Here is a 15143-nt window from a genome sequence, read left to right as displayed (position 1 = left end):
TTAAATAAAACTGAAAGCATCACAGCAGCAGAGCCATAGTGCACCACCTAGCTCAGATAGTTCAGCCTGAAGGCTCCCATTTCTCTGAAAAGCAGGATACCTATATGTAGAGCCCTAGGGTGTCTAGAAAATAAAAGGGGAGTATGGTTAGGAAAGAAGAGGGCAAACTTTTGTGTTAAGACCCTATATGAGGCTTCATTTGCTCCCCTACAAACACTTGCCACTCATCTCAAGTTTTGTGCCTGGGTTGTGTTTCCTTTTTTTCCACCTACTTTGCTGTGACCATTTCATGTTTTGTTTGGTTTTGCAGAAGCCATCTCCAAATGCTTGCCCCATTCCCAAGGTCAAGGTGAAAAGCTCCCCCATGATTGAAAAGCTGCAGGTAAGTCCTGTGAGAGTCCACATGGCTACCCCAGCAAATCCAAACTGCTTGGCATTTACCAGGACTACTTCCCTTGTTGGGCAGCCACAAAGGAAGGTGATCCAGGAGCCAAGGGTGATGGTTAGGCAGGCAGGGCAGCAGCCTCACCGGGTAGGGCCCAGTCCCACAATGCACAAACAAGGGGGCAGAGCAGGTCTGGTAATGGTAGCCACCACTGTCAGAAACAGTCCAGCCATCCTCAGGCATGGCCACCAGCAGGTCAGTGCATAGAGCAGGCTCACTCGGACCGGCGGTGCACGTGGCCGGGCGTGGGCATGGCAGCAGTGCAGCTCAGAGAGCGAGGGCAGCAGCCTCAGTTTAAATGCAGCTCGCAAGTGAAGGTGAGGGAAGCTGTGGCTGAGGCTTCCTCCAGCTCTTTCTCCACAGCAGTCTAAACCAATCACTTGCACATCTTGGGGAACTGACCTGGAGCACAGGCAGCTAAAATCCTGGGAGTAGGGGAGCACGCCTGGGACTCTGCCATTCCCCTATCTGTGCCTCGAAGCTCTGTGCTTTCCTTGTCTCAATTCCCCAAGTTATGCACAAGCACACCCTGTGCTTCTTGCCCTTTCTGTGTCTCAGTAGCGCCTGATTCATGCCACTGAGGACAGCTCAGCACTTGATAGCCCATAGATGCGGTGCCCTACCACTGCCAGCTGCCTCTCCTGGCAGCGTGTGTGACTTCTGAGCATAATGCCTCCTGGGCACCCTGACACAACGTAAGCCTATTCATAGCAGTGTCCCTGCTAATGCACCCAAGGACATTTGTCTAGAGAACTTAATGACAGGCTAGCACAAAGTGCCTTGCCACAGTTAATCACAAACTTGTTTCGTTCCATGGTCTTCTCACTCCTCATGGCTGTATGGATCATTCAGAAGACCTGCAGACCGGGCTTGAAAATGTCAGGTCTGCTTGGGCACAAACAGTGATGGTTTAGATCTCCAGGTGATTTCTGGCTGCTTGTTCATACCCTGGCTCAGCCACTGCAGGCTATACTGGCTTGGCTGGGTCACTGGAAAATCCCCAAAGACCTCAGGATGACAAAAGAACTCGTCCTGAGATCCAGCTGTTGGGGAAGGGCAAATGTCCAGTCATAACTCCTCTGCCCGGACTTGTTTGTTGACAGTGTCACCAGGAGAGACCCATAACCGGAAGGTATGTGGGTCACGACAGCTGAGATGTGGCTCCCGTGGCGAGAGCAAGGGTTCCTCCACGTGGTTGATGCCTGTATTACACAGCGGCGTCACACACCACTGACGGGGATTTTTCTTTGCAGGCCAACCTGGCTTTTGCCCCAGCTGCTCTGCTGCCGGGAGCATCTCCCAAAAGCCCTGGTCTGAAAGTCATGGTTTCTCCGTTCAGCACCCCTCCCTCAACCCCCAGCAGCCCGGGCACTCAGCCGCAGCCCAGTGAAGCGAGCGAGACGCCGGTCAGCTTTGATCAACCCCCCGAAGGCACTCAGCTGCAGTTCTACAACAAGGTAGGGAGTGCACTAGGTCTCCAGCATGGCAGGATAAAGCTTGCTTATCGCTTGGGGATGAGGAGGAAGAGGAGGCATCAGCCCTCAGTCCTGCTGTAACAGCATGCATGTGTAGCCAAGGGAGGAGATCTAAGCGCTGGGTTTGGTTGGGGTAGTTCTGTGGGTCTTCTCTGCCTACCTGTCCACAGAATTTTGTGGTCCAGTGGCTGCAGCAGCCTTCCTGGCCCCATGACTGCAGGGAAGGGGTGAAGTGGAAGCACTCAGTTGCCGCAGCTTGGCAGTAGTTGAGTGGCATGTAGCACTGAGAGGAGATGGTGCCACATGGCAGCAAGTGTTGGAGGTGGCTGAAGTGCCGTTTACGCAGCCATGGAGAGCAGGACAGTTTGCCAGGTGTTCCACAAAGTGCACAGCACCTAGATGAGGAACTGTAACCTGCATTCCCCAGCCTCACCTGGAGTGCAGACTCCTTCCTCAGCCACCAAACTGCCAGAAGTTGAAGACTCTGAGACATCCCGTGTCAGCAACAGCTGCATAATGAAATCAGCATCTTTGCTTTAGGGTCTAACTTGGACAAGGAGTCACAGTTTAAACGGGGACAATGATCTCCAGCATCAGGTTTACAGAGGGAAAGGAGGTATATTTTAGGGAGCTGCTCAACCTACTAAGTAGTGAACAGGAAAAATGAGGCAACCATTGCAGCAATCAAGTTTTCTCTGGTATTTTCCTCTGTTGTGCTTTCCTGCTTTCCAGTACTGCTCTTTGACTGCTTCAATGTCTGCTCTTCCTGCCTTCTAGGTGCGGACGCGGGGATCAATAAAGCGTCGGCCTCCCTCCAGGAGGTTCCGAAGATCTCTGTCTGACTACGGAGATGGGGAAGATACAGGGCTCAACATCTCCTCTCCAGAAAACGGTGCTAAAGAAGATGGGGATGAGGTGTTTGGGAATAAGGGCAAGACAGAAGAGGCTGAAACAGGGAACAAAGAGCTAAAGAAACAGATGGGTTCTGATGAGAAGCCCCCATCAAGGAGAGGATCCGGCAGATCAGAAAATGAAGAAAAAGGGGAAAAACAGTCGGAAGAAACAACTCCTTGCAAGAGTAATGCGGGGGATACGGAGGAGAAGGAGGTGTCTCATGGTGTCCCAGGGGAGGAAAACTCACCCCAGCCTCCCTCTGGAGAAAAGGAGGAGAAGGTGTGTGAGGGTCCCCAGGGAGAAGAGGAGGAAGGCAGTACCTGTGAACAGGAAAAGGGGGACAAGGAGAAAGACGGAACCGAAGTGAAAGAGACCAGTGAGAGCACAGATACACAGAAAACATCAGACACTGAAGAAACACCACTGGCACCTGAACCACAGCAGGACGCAGTGGGTTTAGAGACTGCAAGTGAGCCTTCAGCATCCTCCACGCAGGACCAGGGCACAGACTAACCATGACACATGTTAGGTAAGTCTGGTCAGCATGAGGATGGCTCCTAAACTACTAGAGGTTTTTGCTCACTAATGAAAAAGGCAAGCGTGGCAGAACATACCAACATTTCTGCTGCTTCCCACACCTCAAGAGCATCAAATCTCAGGCTTGCAGAGTCTTTAAGTCAGGGCATTTAAACAACCAGCCCTCCAGGCTGATGTTACAGAGAGAGGAGATGGAGAAGAGGCAAAGATGAAACAAATGATTCTGACTTCAGTGAAATGGAGAGGCTCTGATACCAGGCACCCTGCTCAACAGTTGTTTTGAAAGCAGTTTGAAAGCAGAAAATATGTATGCCCCATCCCTGGAGGTGCTGAAGGCCAGGTTGGATGGGGCTTTGGGCAACCTGGTGGGTGATGTCCCTGCCCATGGCAGCGGGGTTGGAATCAGATTATCTTTAAGGTCCCTTCCAACCCAAACCATTCTGTGATATACTAGTTCTACCATGTATATACTAGCTCAACAAACCTCTCTCTATACAGGTATTTATATGTGTGCATGCACACATTGGATAGATACATGCAAACGTATATGTACACTTTATATATATATATATATGTTTTTAGCCTGTTAGCTGTGTCAGCAAAAGTAGCGTTTACACACACACACCAGCTTGATGATCATCCCTGGAAGGAGCCTCTGCAGGCCTCCACCACTTGAAATACAAGAGGATTTCCACTGCCTAAAGCAGGGCTTGTTCCATATAGCTTTGTACTTATTCTCTAGCTACTGATCCTGTAGCCCCAGAGGCCTGAGGAAATACCTCGGTTCACCTCAACAGCTGCCTGTCTCCTCTTCAAATGCCTCCTTGGTGGGCAAGGAGTGACTGCATCTAGCATGGAACCTACCAAAGCACCCTCAAGACTCCCCACCCACATATTTACTAAGCACTGTGATGATTATTTTTCATAATTTCCTTATTTTTTCCTTCTCAAAAGGACATACCCAATTGGGATACAGAAGATGATGTGTTAACAGGAGCCATCTAACCCAATCAAGGTGGAAGCCGCTGGAAAACTTTTGGTGGCAGGAGACGAGTAGAATATGGATTTCCCCCGAGGTCCAGACTGATCCCAGAGCTGAGTGGCTGCTCGCTGGCTCTGTGCTTTGCACCATTGTGACAGTCAGAACAAGAGACTGGCTTACGATTGCTTCGGAATTCAAAACTGAGGTGCTGGCTGATGTGCCTAGGTGACTGCTGGAGACTGAGAGACCTGATGTGTCCTGTCCTGGACCCAACAGCTACCGCCACTCCTGGGCCCTCTCTTGCTTATTCCTGCTGAGTTCCAAAATGTCATTTTCTTCTCCCCTGCATTGGTCTTGGATGAAGTTCATCAGCTACATACATATGTGTATGGTGCCTTTTCAGTAGCTTCTTTTGAAATATTTTGGGTTTTCACACTTCAGTAAATAATGTTTTAACAGTAGGAAAAAAAAGTATGTTTTCTCCATGTATGCTATATGACAGACAATGTGAATCCTAAATATGGGGAAAACTCTTAGGAAGTTGTTCATAAAGCATAAAATGCTTTCAAAGTGGGGGTTGAGCTGGCTAATCTGTGAAACACGCAGTCATGGTAGGCAATTTCTGTGTGCTTCAACTTTTAATGCTGGTGGAAAGTAACCGACGGATTTGAGGCACAGAAAAGATGCGCCTGTGTAGGTCAGTAGGGCAGGTTCTCTTACCCAGCACTGTGCTCCAGTCCTGATGTAGAAAGGCCACCTGTCTGTCCGTCTGTTTTACTTCCAGGCCCTGTCCCAACTTGATTCTCTTCTGAAACTTTGCGTGTGTAACCACTTAGAGCCATTTGTGATAGAAAGCATCCTGGCTTACTAGAAACAGCCACTTCATGTTGTTTCATCAAAGAAGAGGCCTTAGATGGCTGAGCCAGTTCGTCACGTGGCCTGTCTGTATATGAATGGGTTGGGGACAGATAGCCAGTCCCTCAGGAGAACGTCAGATTGGCATTGTATTGGATTTGTGTTCACTCTTGGAGTACTAGTTAAGTCACGGAACTAATGTTTGTTAAGCTAAAAAAGCTTCTACACATAGAGAACATGAGATCAGGGAAAGAAAACAGGCCCTTACCCGCCTGGCTTCCTGAGTAGTGCTTGAAGCTGTGTCTGTATTACTGAATACAAACTGCTGTGCCTCAGGGCTGTGGGGCTCATGTCCACAGTACTTAGGCGTAGCCCCGCCACAGCCTTGGGGACAGCTGGCCAGCAGTGCCCAAGGCCGAGCCGCGGAGTCAGCCAGCTGTCAGGGCTGTGAATGGTTTGGGGCCAGCCACCCAGAATTCAGCAGTACGGGCACAGCTGTAGAGACCAAAGACAAGAGTCAGGAAGCTCCTCTTCATCTTTCACAAAGCTCCTCCTTGCAAACGTCAAGCTGAGCAGAGTTGGAGGCTTGTGTTGTCCCTGTCCCTGTGAACAGGCACAGGCATTTTACACAACACATCCTTCCTAGACTGGGCTCTGAAGCATGGCACTGTTACAAAACCCATGGTTTCGGAGGATATCCTCTTTCTGTTCACCAGCTCTAAAGTCACAAAGAGAAGCCTCTCTGCCCTGCCTTTTTTCTTCCCAGGTGAGAGCGCCCATCAAGAGCCAGCAGTGCTGCCCCTGACACGTAGAACAGGCTTGTTGGCAAACACGACCCCACATCCTTTTGAGCCATGTTGTGGAGTTGTTGCCTTTGGATCTATTTTAATCTGTTTGATAAAGCTTGTGTTCCAGGGCAGGCTGCAATCATTCACTGTAACCTGTTTCCTCTCTCAGCAGAGCGTCCCACCTGGATGTGAGTGATTGTGCCTTACTGTATATATCGATACGTGTGTGCCTGTTTAGAGAATGTGTCCTTAGCAAGGGATTGGAAATCTGAGGGAGAAACAGAAGAAATAAACAGTGGAATAAAAACAAAACAAAATTGTGTGTTTCCTCCTGAGGAATGTAGAAGCCTGAGGAAGGATGAGGAGAGCTGGCAACAGCAGATAAAAGAGAGGAGGGATTCCCACTGCCATTGCAGCAGTTTAACATTACATTTTTAATTTAATTCTTGGTATTTTTATTTCTGGGGAACAGCAATAACCAACATGCGTAATCCACAAAGGAGGATGTTCTCTGGGGGAGCAGTAACACTGGAGAGTGCCACGCTCTCTGTCCCAGCTCCGCAGATAACTAGGAGCAGAAGGAAGCAAATACCATTTCTCCAACAGCATCGTAGTTCAGGGGAAGCACAAAAAAAAACAACACAAGGCAACAAAGAGTGATCCTTCCTGTGAGATTTCTGAGCTTCTGGCAATCGACAGAGTAGACGTTCTGTGCCAGAAGTTGCTTCACCATCTTCATTCTTGACAGCTTCACAAGTTGCTAGAAAAAAAAGACACCTGTTTCTCAGCTGAAGGCATCCACATGTGCTTCTAGCGGTGATGTTAACACAGGCTGCACACAAACCTCACCCCTGTACGAGCCAAGTGAGAGCAATTTTAGATAACAAAACAAGAACAATACAAACAAAAAAACACCTCTTTGGCCAGTACCATGACATTGCAAAAGCAGAAGGTACCTGTAGACAAGTGTCCCTGCCCCAACCCTACCACCAGGAAATGTCGGCTCGGGCCCATAAGCGGCAGCGCTGACCTCTGTCCACAAGGTGCAGGGTCAGGAAGCTTTGAAATGGAGACCACAGCACGGCTGAGCGGGGACACCTGGTCAGAGCCAGAGACGTCTGCCAGATTCCTCGGGCAGGAATACTTAACGCCAGTGGTAGGGACCCTAATGGTTGCATACACAAAATACTGACGTATTTTCTTTAATTCCTTTGGTGTAGATAAAAATAAAGTAAAAGCACAAACTTTCCTGGCCGGAAGACCGATGAACTGCGGGGGTAGAAATGGAAAACAGAGCAGAAATGAACAAAAAAAGTGCCGAAAGGAAGGCAGCACCGCTGTGAGGAGACGGTCACGGCTGTATGTGGCTGGCGCCGTGTTGTTTTATGGTTACGACCAGACTAGGCTCAAACCACAGCACGGCCCCGAGGGAAGGGCGCAAGCCGTCCCCCCCGCGCCGGTAATGGCGCAGTCCGCCCAACGGCTCGGCAGCGGCCGGCGGGTTGGAACCACAGCCGTTCGGGGGGGTGCGGGCAGGCAGGCGGGGACGCTCCGCGTTTCCCCCTCCCTTCCGCGGGGAACGAGCCGCGCAATGGCCGCCTCCGCAGCGAGGGTGCGGGGGGAACAGAACGGAGCCGAGCCGAGCCGAGCCGAGCCGTCCTATCCCCTCCTGTCACGGCGGCGGCTGCTCGTAGGGGGAGCCATCGGCAGGCGGGCTGGGTGGGAAGACTGAAGTGCGGAGCTGGGGGAGAGGCAATGGAGAGCGGCTCGTTGGTCTAGGGGTATGATTCTCGCTTCGGGTGCGAGAGGTCCCGGGTTCAAATCCCGGACGAGCCCGCGGAGGAAGGGGGTTGTACGGCCACCTTCCCTTTTGCTGCCGCCGCCCGCAGCTTTTGCTGCCGCCAAGGGCTCGGCGATGGGAGCGCTGAGGGGAGGCGGCGAGGAGGGGGGAGAGACGGGTGCCCCTGCCGCGGTACCGCTCGTCCCTGCTGCGGCGAGGGGACGCGTCTCGTCTCGTCACCGCCGGCTTGCGAGCTGCCTGCCGCCGCCCGTCCGGCGAAGTGATGTTCAGGCACACGGGGGTTGAAAAATAAAGCGAAATAGCGGAGTAAAAAAGCGGGCTCGTCCGGGATTTGAACCCGGGACCTCTCGCACCCTAAGCGAGAATCATACCCCTAGACCAACGAGCCGCCGCGAGGAATCATTTCTCCTCATTCCACACGAAGCCGCGGCCGTTGAGCGGCCACCTCAGGCGCCCCCGCGCCCGGCTCCACGGAGTTCCCCCCGTGACGGGACGGGTGTCACGGGCGGGCTCGTGGGGCTCACAGAGCTGGTCCACACACGAGGCACGTTCCCCGTTACTCGGACCTTGCTTCCCTACAGTAACAGGCTCTAACCAGACTCCAAGATTTTCTGTGTTACAAGAGACCGGGAGAAAGCTCGGAGGAAGAGACGGGAAAAATAATTGCTTTCATCTTTAACAGACTTTCTGCATGCCAAGGTTAGTGGGCATACCTGTGGTTCAGGCTGCTCCTTCACATCAGTTCAGCACCGCGATGGCTACTCAGCAGCACCTTTTTCCGCTGTGTTTTTCTCACACTTACCCTCGCACGGCGGGTGATACAAACCGTTCTTAACCAAACAACAGAAAAGTACGTACAAAACTTTCCAAGTTCCATATGTAATCGCCATGCTGCTGCCAGCTCTTGAGTCTTGAACGAACCACTACTTTTCTATTTAATCAAGGAAAACAAATGTAGCACTAGCTGCCAGCCTCAATTTCTGCCTTCAACTTGCAGAGGAAAAGGATTGCTGCGAGAGACACCCAACACCGGCTCCCACAAACAGAGCCTCTTCCCTCTGTCCCTCATTTTGTTACCCTGCTGCTGTTTCACAGTCACTGTGTTGGGTGGTTTTAAAATTTGTTAGGCAAAATTTGTATTTGTTATAGAAAATCAATCTGAATGTATTTACTCTTTCTCCTAGAAGATCTCTCTCTCTCTCTCTGTTGTTTTTTTTTATTTTTTTTTTGGCATGATAATCCTGTTTGCTGTCTGGCAAGCAAACTAGGGCATCCTCCAAAGTATCAGGATAAGGAGGGTCTGAATTTTTAACCTAAAAAGTAACCATACAAAAAAATAAAAAAATAAAAATTAACCTCTTCCCAATTATACATTCTATTTTTATTTTTAGACCTTCCTTTTGTGACAAGCAGGACAAAACCCACTTTCTTCCATTTTCTTTCTGTAGTGGAACTGGATGCTGGCGTTACTGTGCGTGAGGAAGCTGAGGAGCCAAGCGGGCAGCCCTGCACCAGCCTGCCAGGAGCTCGCCTGTCACCGCGGCCTGGCCGGCCCTGCAGGGAACGGGTGCAGCTGGCAGAAGGGTAACACACGGACACACACATACAGGCAGAGAAAATGAGCCTGTCGTCAGCTAAATGAGCTGAATTACTGAGAAATTTGGTAAATGCCAATGTTACCGGTGGACAGGGACTGGAATTGCATAGCCAGAGGGGAAGAGGACTGCAGCACTTACACCTGTAACTGGGTTGTTTTGTCGTGGAGATTAAGTGCTGAGGAATGTGTAATTCTTGCTTCAGTGCAGAGCTTGTAGGCTCATACTGAGCAGTTTACACTGAGAAGTGCTCCCAGTTTTTTGTCATAACAGTAACGTGTCACGACCCTAATAGTCTCGTCACAGCCTAGAAATGCCATACGTGCTTCTCAGGTCAAACCGAGCTTCCTCTAGCACCTCACTTTGTCTCTTGAAAATAGCGGGAGACATTATTTCAGTCATTAGGGTCTGAAAATAATAATAATAATAATAAAATGTTCATATTAGCTGGTTTGGGAGAACGCCTAGAAAGGGCAAGGTTGGGCTGTTCAGGGGACCGTGTGTATATGTATATATTACAGAATCACAGAATCACAGAATTTCTAGGTTGGAAGAGACCTCAAAATCATCGAGTCCAACCTCTAACCTAACACTAACAGTCCCCACTAAACCATATCCCTAAGCTCTACATCTAAACGTCTTTTGAAGACTTCCAGGGATGGTGACTCCACCACCTCCCCGGGCAGCCTGTTCCAATGCCTCACAACCCTTTCAGTAAAGAAGCTCTTCCTAACATCTGACCTAAAACTCCCCTGGCGCAACTTAAGCCCATTCCCCCTCGTCCTGTCACCAGGCACGTGGGAGAACAGGCCAACCCCCACCTCTCTACAGCCTCCTTTAAGGTATCTGTAGAGAGCGATAAGGTCGCCCCTGAGCCTCCTCTGCTCCAGGCTGAATAAGCCCAGCTCCTTCAGCCGCTCCTCGTAGGACTTGTTCTCCAGGCCCCTCACCAGCTTCGTCGCCCTTCTTTGGACCCGCTCAAGCACCTCGATGTCCTTCTTGTAGCAAGGGGCCCAAAACTGAACACAGTACTCGAGGTGCGGCCTCACCAGAGCCGAGTACAGGGGGACGATCACCTCCCTAGCCCTGCTGGTCACACTATTTCTGATACAAGCCAGGATGCCGTTGGCCTTCTTGGCCACCTGAGCACACTGCTGGCTCATATTCAGCCGACTGTCCACTATCACTCCCAGGTCCTTCTCCGCCTGGCAGCTCTCCAACCACTCATCTCCCAGCCTGTAGCTCTGCTTGGGGTTATTACGCCCCAGGTGCAGGACCCGGCACTTGGCCTTGTTAAACTTCATGCAGTTGACCCCAGCCCATCGGTGCAGCCTATCCAGATCCTCCTGCAGGATTATATGTTATATATTATTATATTATATGTTTTTTATTATATGTTTTTTATTATTTTATTATTATTATATTATATGTTTATATGTTATATATATATATAACATATATATATATATATTATATTTAGCTGTGAAGGCAAGGAGTGCACTTGGGGTGCCGGGCTCTGTCACACCGCCCCGCCCGAGGGCAGGTGCCGGCAGGCAGCAGGGAGCGCTGCCCCTCAGCGCCTCGGGCCGCCCCGACCAGGCTCGGGGGGCGGGACCGCGCGGCGCCCCTCCGGATAGGGCGCCCAAGCTTTGACGGACCGCCCCGCCGACCAATCCTCGCGGGAGAAGCCGATCGGGCCGCGGGAGGTGTGCGCGAGTGGCAGCGGCGCGGCCCTATCCCGGCGCGGGGAGGGGGCGGTGAGGCGGCAGGGGGCGGGGCGGCGGGCCGGGGGCGGACAATGGGGGCGCGGGGAGGTGGCAGGAGGAAAATGGCAGCGGGCTGGCTGCTGGCCGCCGCCGCGCTGGCCGCCGGTGAGTGCCCGAGATGGCGGCCGGGGGGCGAGGGGGGGCCGGCGGGGCGAGGTCCCGCGGGGGTCGCGCTGCGAAGCGGGGCAGGGGCTGAGCCGGCGGCGGCGGGGCGAGCCTCGGGCACGCAGGGGGCTGGAGCCGGGGCTGGAGCCGGGGCTGGAGCCGGGGCTGACCGGGGGAGGCTGCGGGCGCGCAGCGCTGGCAGGGCGCGGTGGCAGCGCGCGGTGGCAGCGCGGTGGCAGCGGTGCCGCCGTCCCCGCCCTGTGCGCCGGGGGTCGGAGCGGGGCGCGGCGGGGAGGCCGCGGGGCCTCCTCGTCGAGGGGGGACCGGCAGCTGGGCAGAGCGCCCTGCGGTGGGTCGGGTGAGGCGTCCGGGCGGGGGAACGGGCGCTTCCCTTGGGCTGATGCAATGGTGACTGCGGGGAGCGGGGGGTGCCCGGCCGGGGTTGGAGGGGTGGGGGGGCAGGAGCGCTGGCGTGCCTGGCTTTGGCGTGCTCTGCTCTAGGGCGAGTAGCTCCACGTCTGCCACGTAATTCTGAGGTGGAAAGCACAACTTTCCCCGAGTAGCCCTGTGTGTGTGTGTGTGGGGGGGTGTGCCAGGCGGGGACTGGCGGTGCGTGTGTCACTCGGACCTGGCTTTGTCAGGCAATGCTTGCTTTGCACAGCAAGCTAGGAGCCATCGTTACGGGAGCCTGATGGCTTCTCGCTTCGTACCTCGGGATAAGTCTATCTGGGAACAGCTATATAATAAGGACCTTTGCCCAGTGGTGTATGAAACTTCAAACCACTTCCTTCTAAATAGTATTATTCTTTGAATTGCTTTGAATTTAATTTCTGCATTCTGCAGTAAGCATAAGTAGAGATTGCGAAGGCTTGCTGTATGCCTTTGGAGGCAGCTTAGTATTTAGAATGGAGTGGGTAAGTAAGGTGGATGCGTAGCTTACCATAAAACTAACTTTTTTGAAAGTAAATATGGAGACAAGAGAAAGAAGGGTGCATACTTCCCCTGACCACAACAAAAGGTATAACTACAGTCATGCTATGGGAAGCTAGGAGTAAAAGATTGCTCTGCAGTGCACCAAATACATGTTACGGCGTAACCAAACACAGTTTCTTATAACCAAACACAGTTTCTTAAAAACAAGCAAAGCTAGGAGATACTATTTTGAAAGAGACCCTCCCTAGGGTGGGTGATGCAAGATTACAATTTAAAGGAATAAACGGGTGGTAAAAGCATTGTTGTTTTTTTTTTTTATCTGAGTTGTCCTGTGATACTGTTCTCATCCCTAAAACTGTTGAACTCTTCTAACTCCAAATCAGAAGTTGCTCCGACGTTGGCTTTTTCTTTCCATGCTTACACTACACACATTTAATCCTCCAGTCTTCTTTGGAAAGGCCCCATTTTATTTTTTTATTTTTTCTGTGTATGTGAATTTGGCACAAGGCTTCCGTCTTTACATGGGAATAAGCAACTACAGTGCAGGCTCTTCGCTCCACTTGCAAGTGCAAGGTAACTTGGTGACCAGTAAGGAAAAGATGGCCTTCTCCAGAGTTTAAGGTTGTAAGCAGTCATCTGTAACTCTCTGCCTTCCAACCTGTATGTGTTGTTTCAATTCCTGCCATTTTTCAGGGTTCCCCTTTCTGTTCCCCCTTCCTTGTGCTGGAGTTCCATCTGATAAGAAGATGAGAAATGAAAAACTGCCAAGCAAGTGGAAAGGCAGAAGCAGTGTTTTTGGAGGGCCGTTGCCACTCGGTTGCTCAGATGTGATGTGTGGTTGGGTAATGTGCTGCATAGTTTAACTGCTGTGGTTTGTGGCTCTTCTTCTTCTTGATGGCAGACCCATTTGCTGTGGCCAGTAATCTTCAGCGAGACAGAAATGTTACCAAGAGGGATGTGTTGTGCCGGCTGGGTTTAACCATCACAGTCTGTTTTGTCAAGCCAGGCAGGTAACTTGCTTCGTAGCTTAAAATCTGTTACCTGGATTTAGCTTATTTCCTTGTGCACGACTGCACGCGTGCATTAGGAGTTTGTCTTGCTAACGCTCAGTCAGCTGAAAACCTGAACGCTCCGTTTGCTTGTAAGAATGATTCTTCATTCCCAAATGCAATACGTGTGATCCTGTGCATGTTCGTGGCATGAGTAGCTAATCTAGGTATGATCTCTCATCGGGTGGGTGAGCCCTGAGCAGTATCAGGAAAAGAGGTTATCTGAGTTTGTAACCGCTTAGTGAGATCCCATCTGTCTTTAACACAAGGGTGGTGCCTGATTGCTTCCAAAAGTTTTAATGAATGTCTAGACATTACCAAGAATATTATTGATGTTTCTACTCATCTTTCTGATGCCAGCCAAGCCGATCGTTTTTTCCCTGTCTCTCGTTACCCTGTTTTACCTGCTCAGGCGTGTGCACAGATGCACATAGGCACAGGTCAGTGCAACACGCAGAGGAGTATTGGGTTGTTAAATACTTCAAGCGTGTGGTACCGTTCTCAGTTTACCTGCACGTTTCAGTTGCTGCTTGAAATGTTTTCTGAAAGTAGCATTGTAAGTCAGGGTTGCAATGCTCCCTTGGTGTTTGTGCCAGATTTAGTCAGGATTGCCGTGCTCACCAGTCAGAAGCAGTTAGTTCTTTTAAACTGGTGCTGTAGGTAGGACGACTTCCTTGCCTGCAGCACTTCGGTGGTTTCTGCAGAGGGAAGAGATAAGGTAGATAAACTCTTCCCTCTACCAGTTGGGCCGGGGTAGGACTGCTGCTCAGGTTACCTTGTAGCAGCCGCGAGTTCCTGAGTAAGTTGAAAAGAATGTAGCTTAATAGTTTGGTGATAAAATGTGGCTGGTAAAATGCCGAGGTCCTTCTTGAGCCCAGCCTCCCAACAGTCCTGTACCTCTGGGTAAGAAGTGAAGCTTTGCGTGCTGTCTGAGTCGCAGTGGATGGAGGAATGCATTCAGCAGCTATCCCACTGTCTGTGGCCTTGCCTCATCCTGACTGCAAGTAGTGGGCTGTGAGCATCCTGTGCACTGTACGGGGCACCGGCAGTCTGTGTGGAAGACCAGAGGAGTGAAACCTGGCTTTACGAGCCAGGCGTCCTGTCGTGTTTAACTTGAAAGAATTTTTGAGTAGTTTCTGAAGAGTTATTATTTGGCTAGAGAGGTGCTATATAGGTCATTGTGAAGTCATCTGCCTAAAATCTATTAGCACCCATAGTGGGAGGGCTCTGAGTGATTTGATACGTGATGTGGTTTGATCATGTAAAATGTGTTTGACTCCTCCCGCCACCTACATTAACTGATAAAAATGTAAAGTCTTGTATGCAATAATAATAATAAATGCACACACAAATATACACACAAAACCAAAGAAAACATAAATTCCTTTCTGAATTATTGAAAGCTAGCTCAAGATACCCTAGGAAGAAATGAAAGCAGGAAGCTCTGATTATGAAGACGTTACATCGCTATAGTTGGCTTCAAGGTTTTTGCTTATCTTCATTACTTGGCTGATCTGGGTTTAGTATGACCCTGCATATTAGTGATTAGTGTGATGGAAAGGATGCTGAGGAGTTGTGTACGAGACAGATGTGGCAGGAAAGGACAAAAAGTTCCGAACTGATGGGGCAAATCTAGCTGCAGTGATTTACTCTTATCTCAAGACAACAGTTATTTAAGAGCATGTGTTTACTCAGAGTTTAGCAGCAAGCTATAACCATAGCACAAGTGCTGTAGATGTGCATTTCAGGGCAGGGTTAACATCAATGCTGTTTTTCTGAGCTGGTTGATAGATGACCCTGCAGTCCTACAAATCCCCTTATTTCCACTGATTCCTCCTCACCCCCATCGCTTTGAAGTGGCCAGATCATTCTGATCCTTGCCCTGAAGATGTCATTTTCTGTAGATGGTTACATCAAG

General features: G+C 50.7%; 2 protein-coding genes and 2 non-coding genes across 7 annotated transcripts in view; 3 read left to right on the top strand and 1 right to left on the bottom strand.

Moving 5' to 3' along the window:
- Positions 1-6288, top strand: part of RCSD1 (RCSD domain containing 1) — a 32738-nt gene extending 26450 nt beyond the window's left edge. For 2 of the 3 annotated variants that reach the window (XM_035315237.1, XM_035315239.1), the window contains 4 exons: positions 311-382; positions 1699-1902; positions 2698-3343; positions 4303-6288. In XM_035315237.1, coding sequence (XP_035171128.1) covers positions 311-382; positions 1699-1902; positions 2698-3327 — 906 coding nt within the window. In that variant the 3' untranslated portion in view covers positions 3328-3343; positions 4303-6288. The remainder of the gene's footprint in view (positions 1-310; positions 383-1698; positions 1903-2697; positions 3344-4302) is intronic. The other variant, XM_035315238.1, reaches the window with a different exon arrangement.
- A 1452-nt stretch (positions 6289-7740) lies between these two features.
- On the top strand, positions 7741-7812 carry TRNAP-CGG. Its single transcript has one exon. It is a non-coding gene; the product is annotated as a tRNA-Pro (tRNA).
- Positions 7813-8093: 281 nt separating this feature from the next.
- Positions 8094-8165, bottom strand: TRNAP-AGG. Its single transcript has one exon. It is a non-coding gene; the product is annotated as a tRNA-Pro (tRNA).
- A 2956-nt stretch (positions 8166-11121) lies between these two features.
- The window catches only part of MPZL1 (myelin protein zero like 1), a 42012-nt gene continuing 37990 nt past the window's right edge, over positions 11122-15143 (top strand). For both annotated transcript variants that reach the window (XM_035315234.1, XM_035315232.1), the window contains exon 1: positions 11122-11243. In XM_035315234.1, coding sequence (XP_035171125.1) covers positions 11171-11243 — 73 coding nt within the window. In that variant the 5' untranslated portion in view covers positions 11122-11170. The remainder of the gene's footprint in view (positions 11244-15143) is intronic.

The sequence above is a fragment of the Oxyura jamaicensis genome, chromosome 1 (assembly GCF_011077185.1).
Source record: "Oxyura jamaicensis isolate SHBP4307 breed ruddy duck chromosome 1, BPBGC_Ojam_1.0, whole genome shotgun sequence".
Lineage (NCBI taxonomy): Eukaryota > Metazoa > Chordata > Aves > Anseriformes > Anatidae > Oxyura > Oxyura jamaicensis.
The sequence above is the reverse complement of the archived record's forward strand: the minus strand, read 5'-3'. Positions and strand labels throughout refer to the sequence as shown.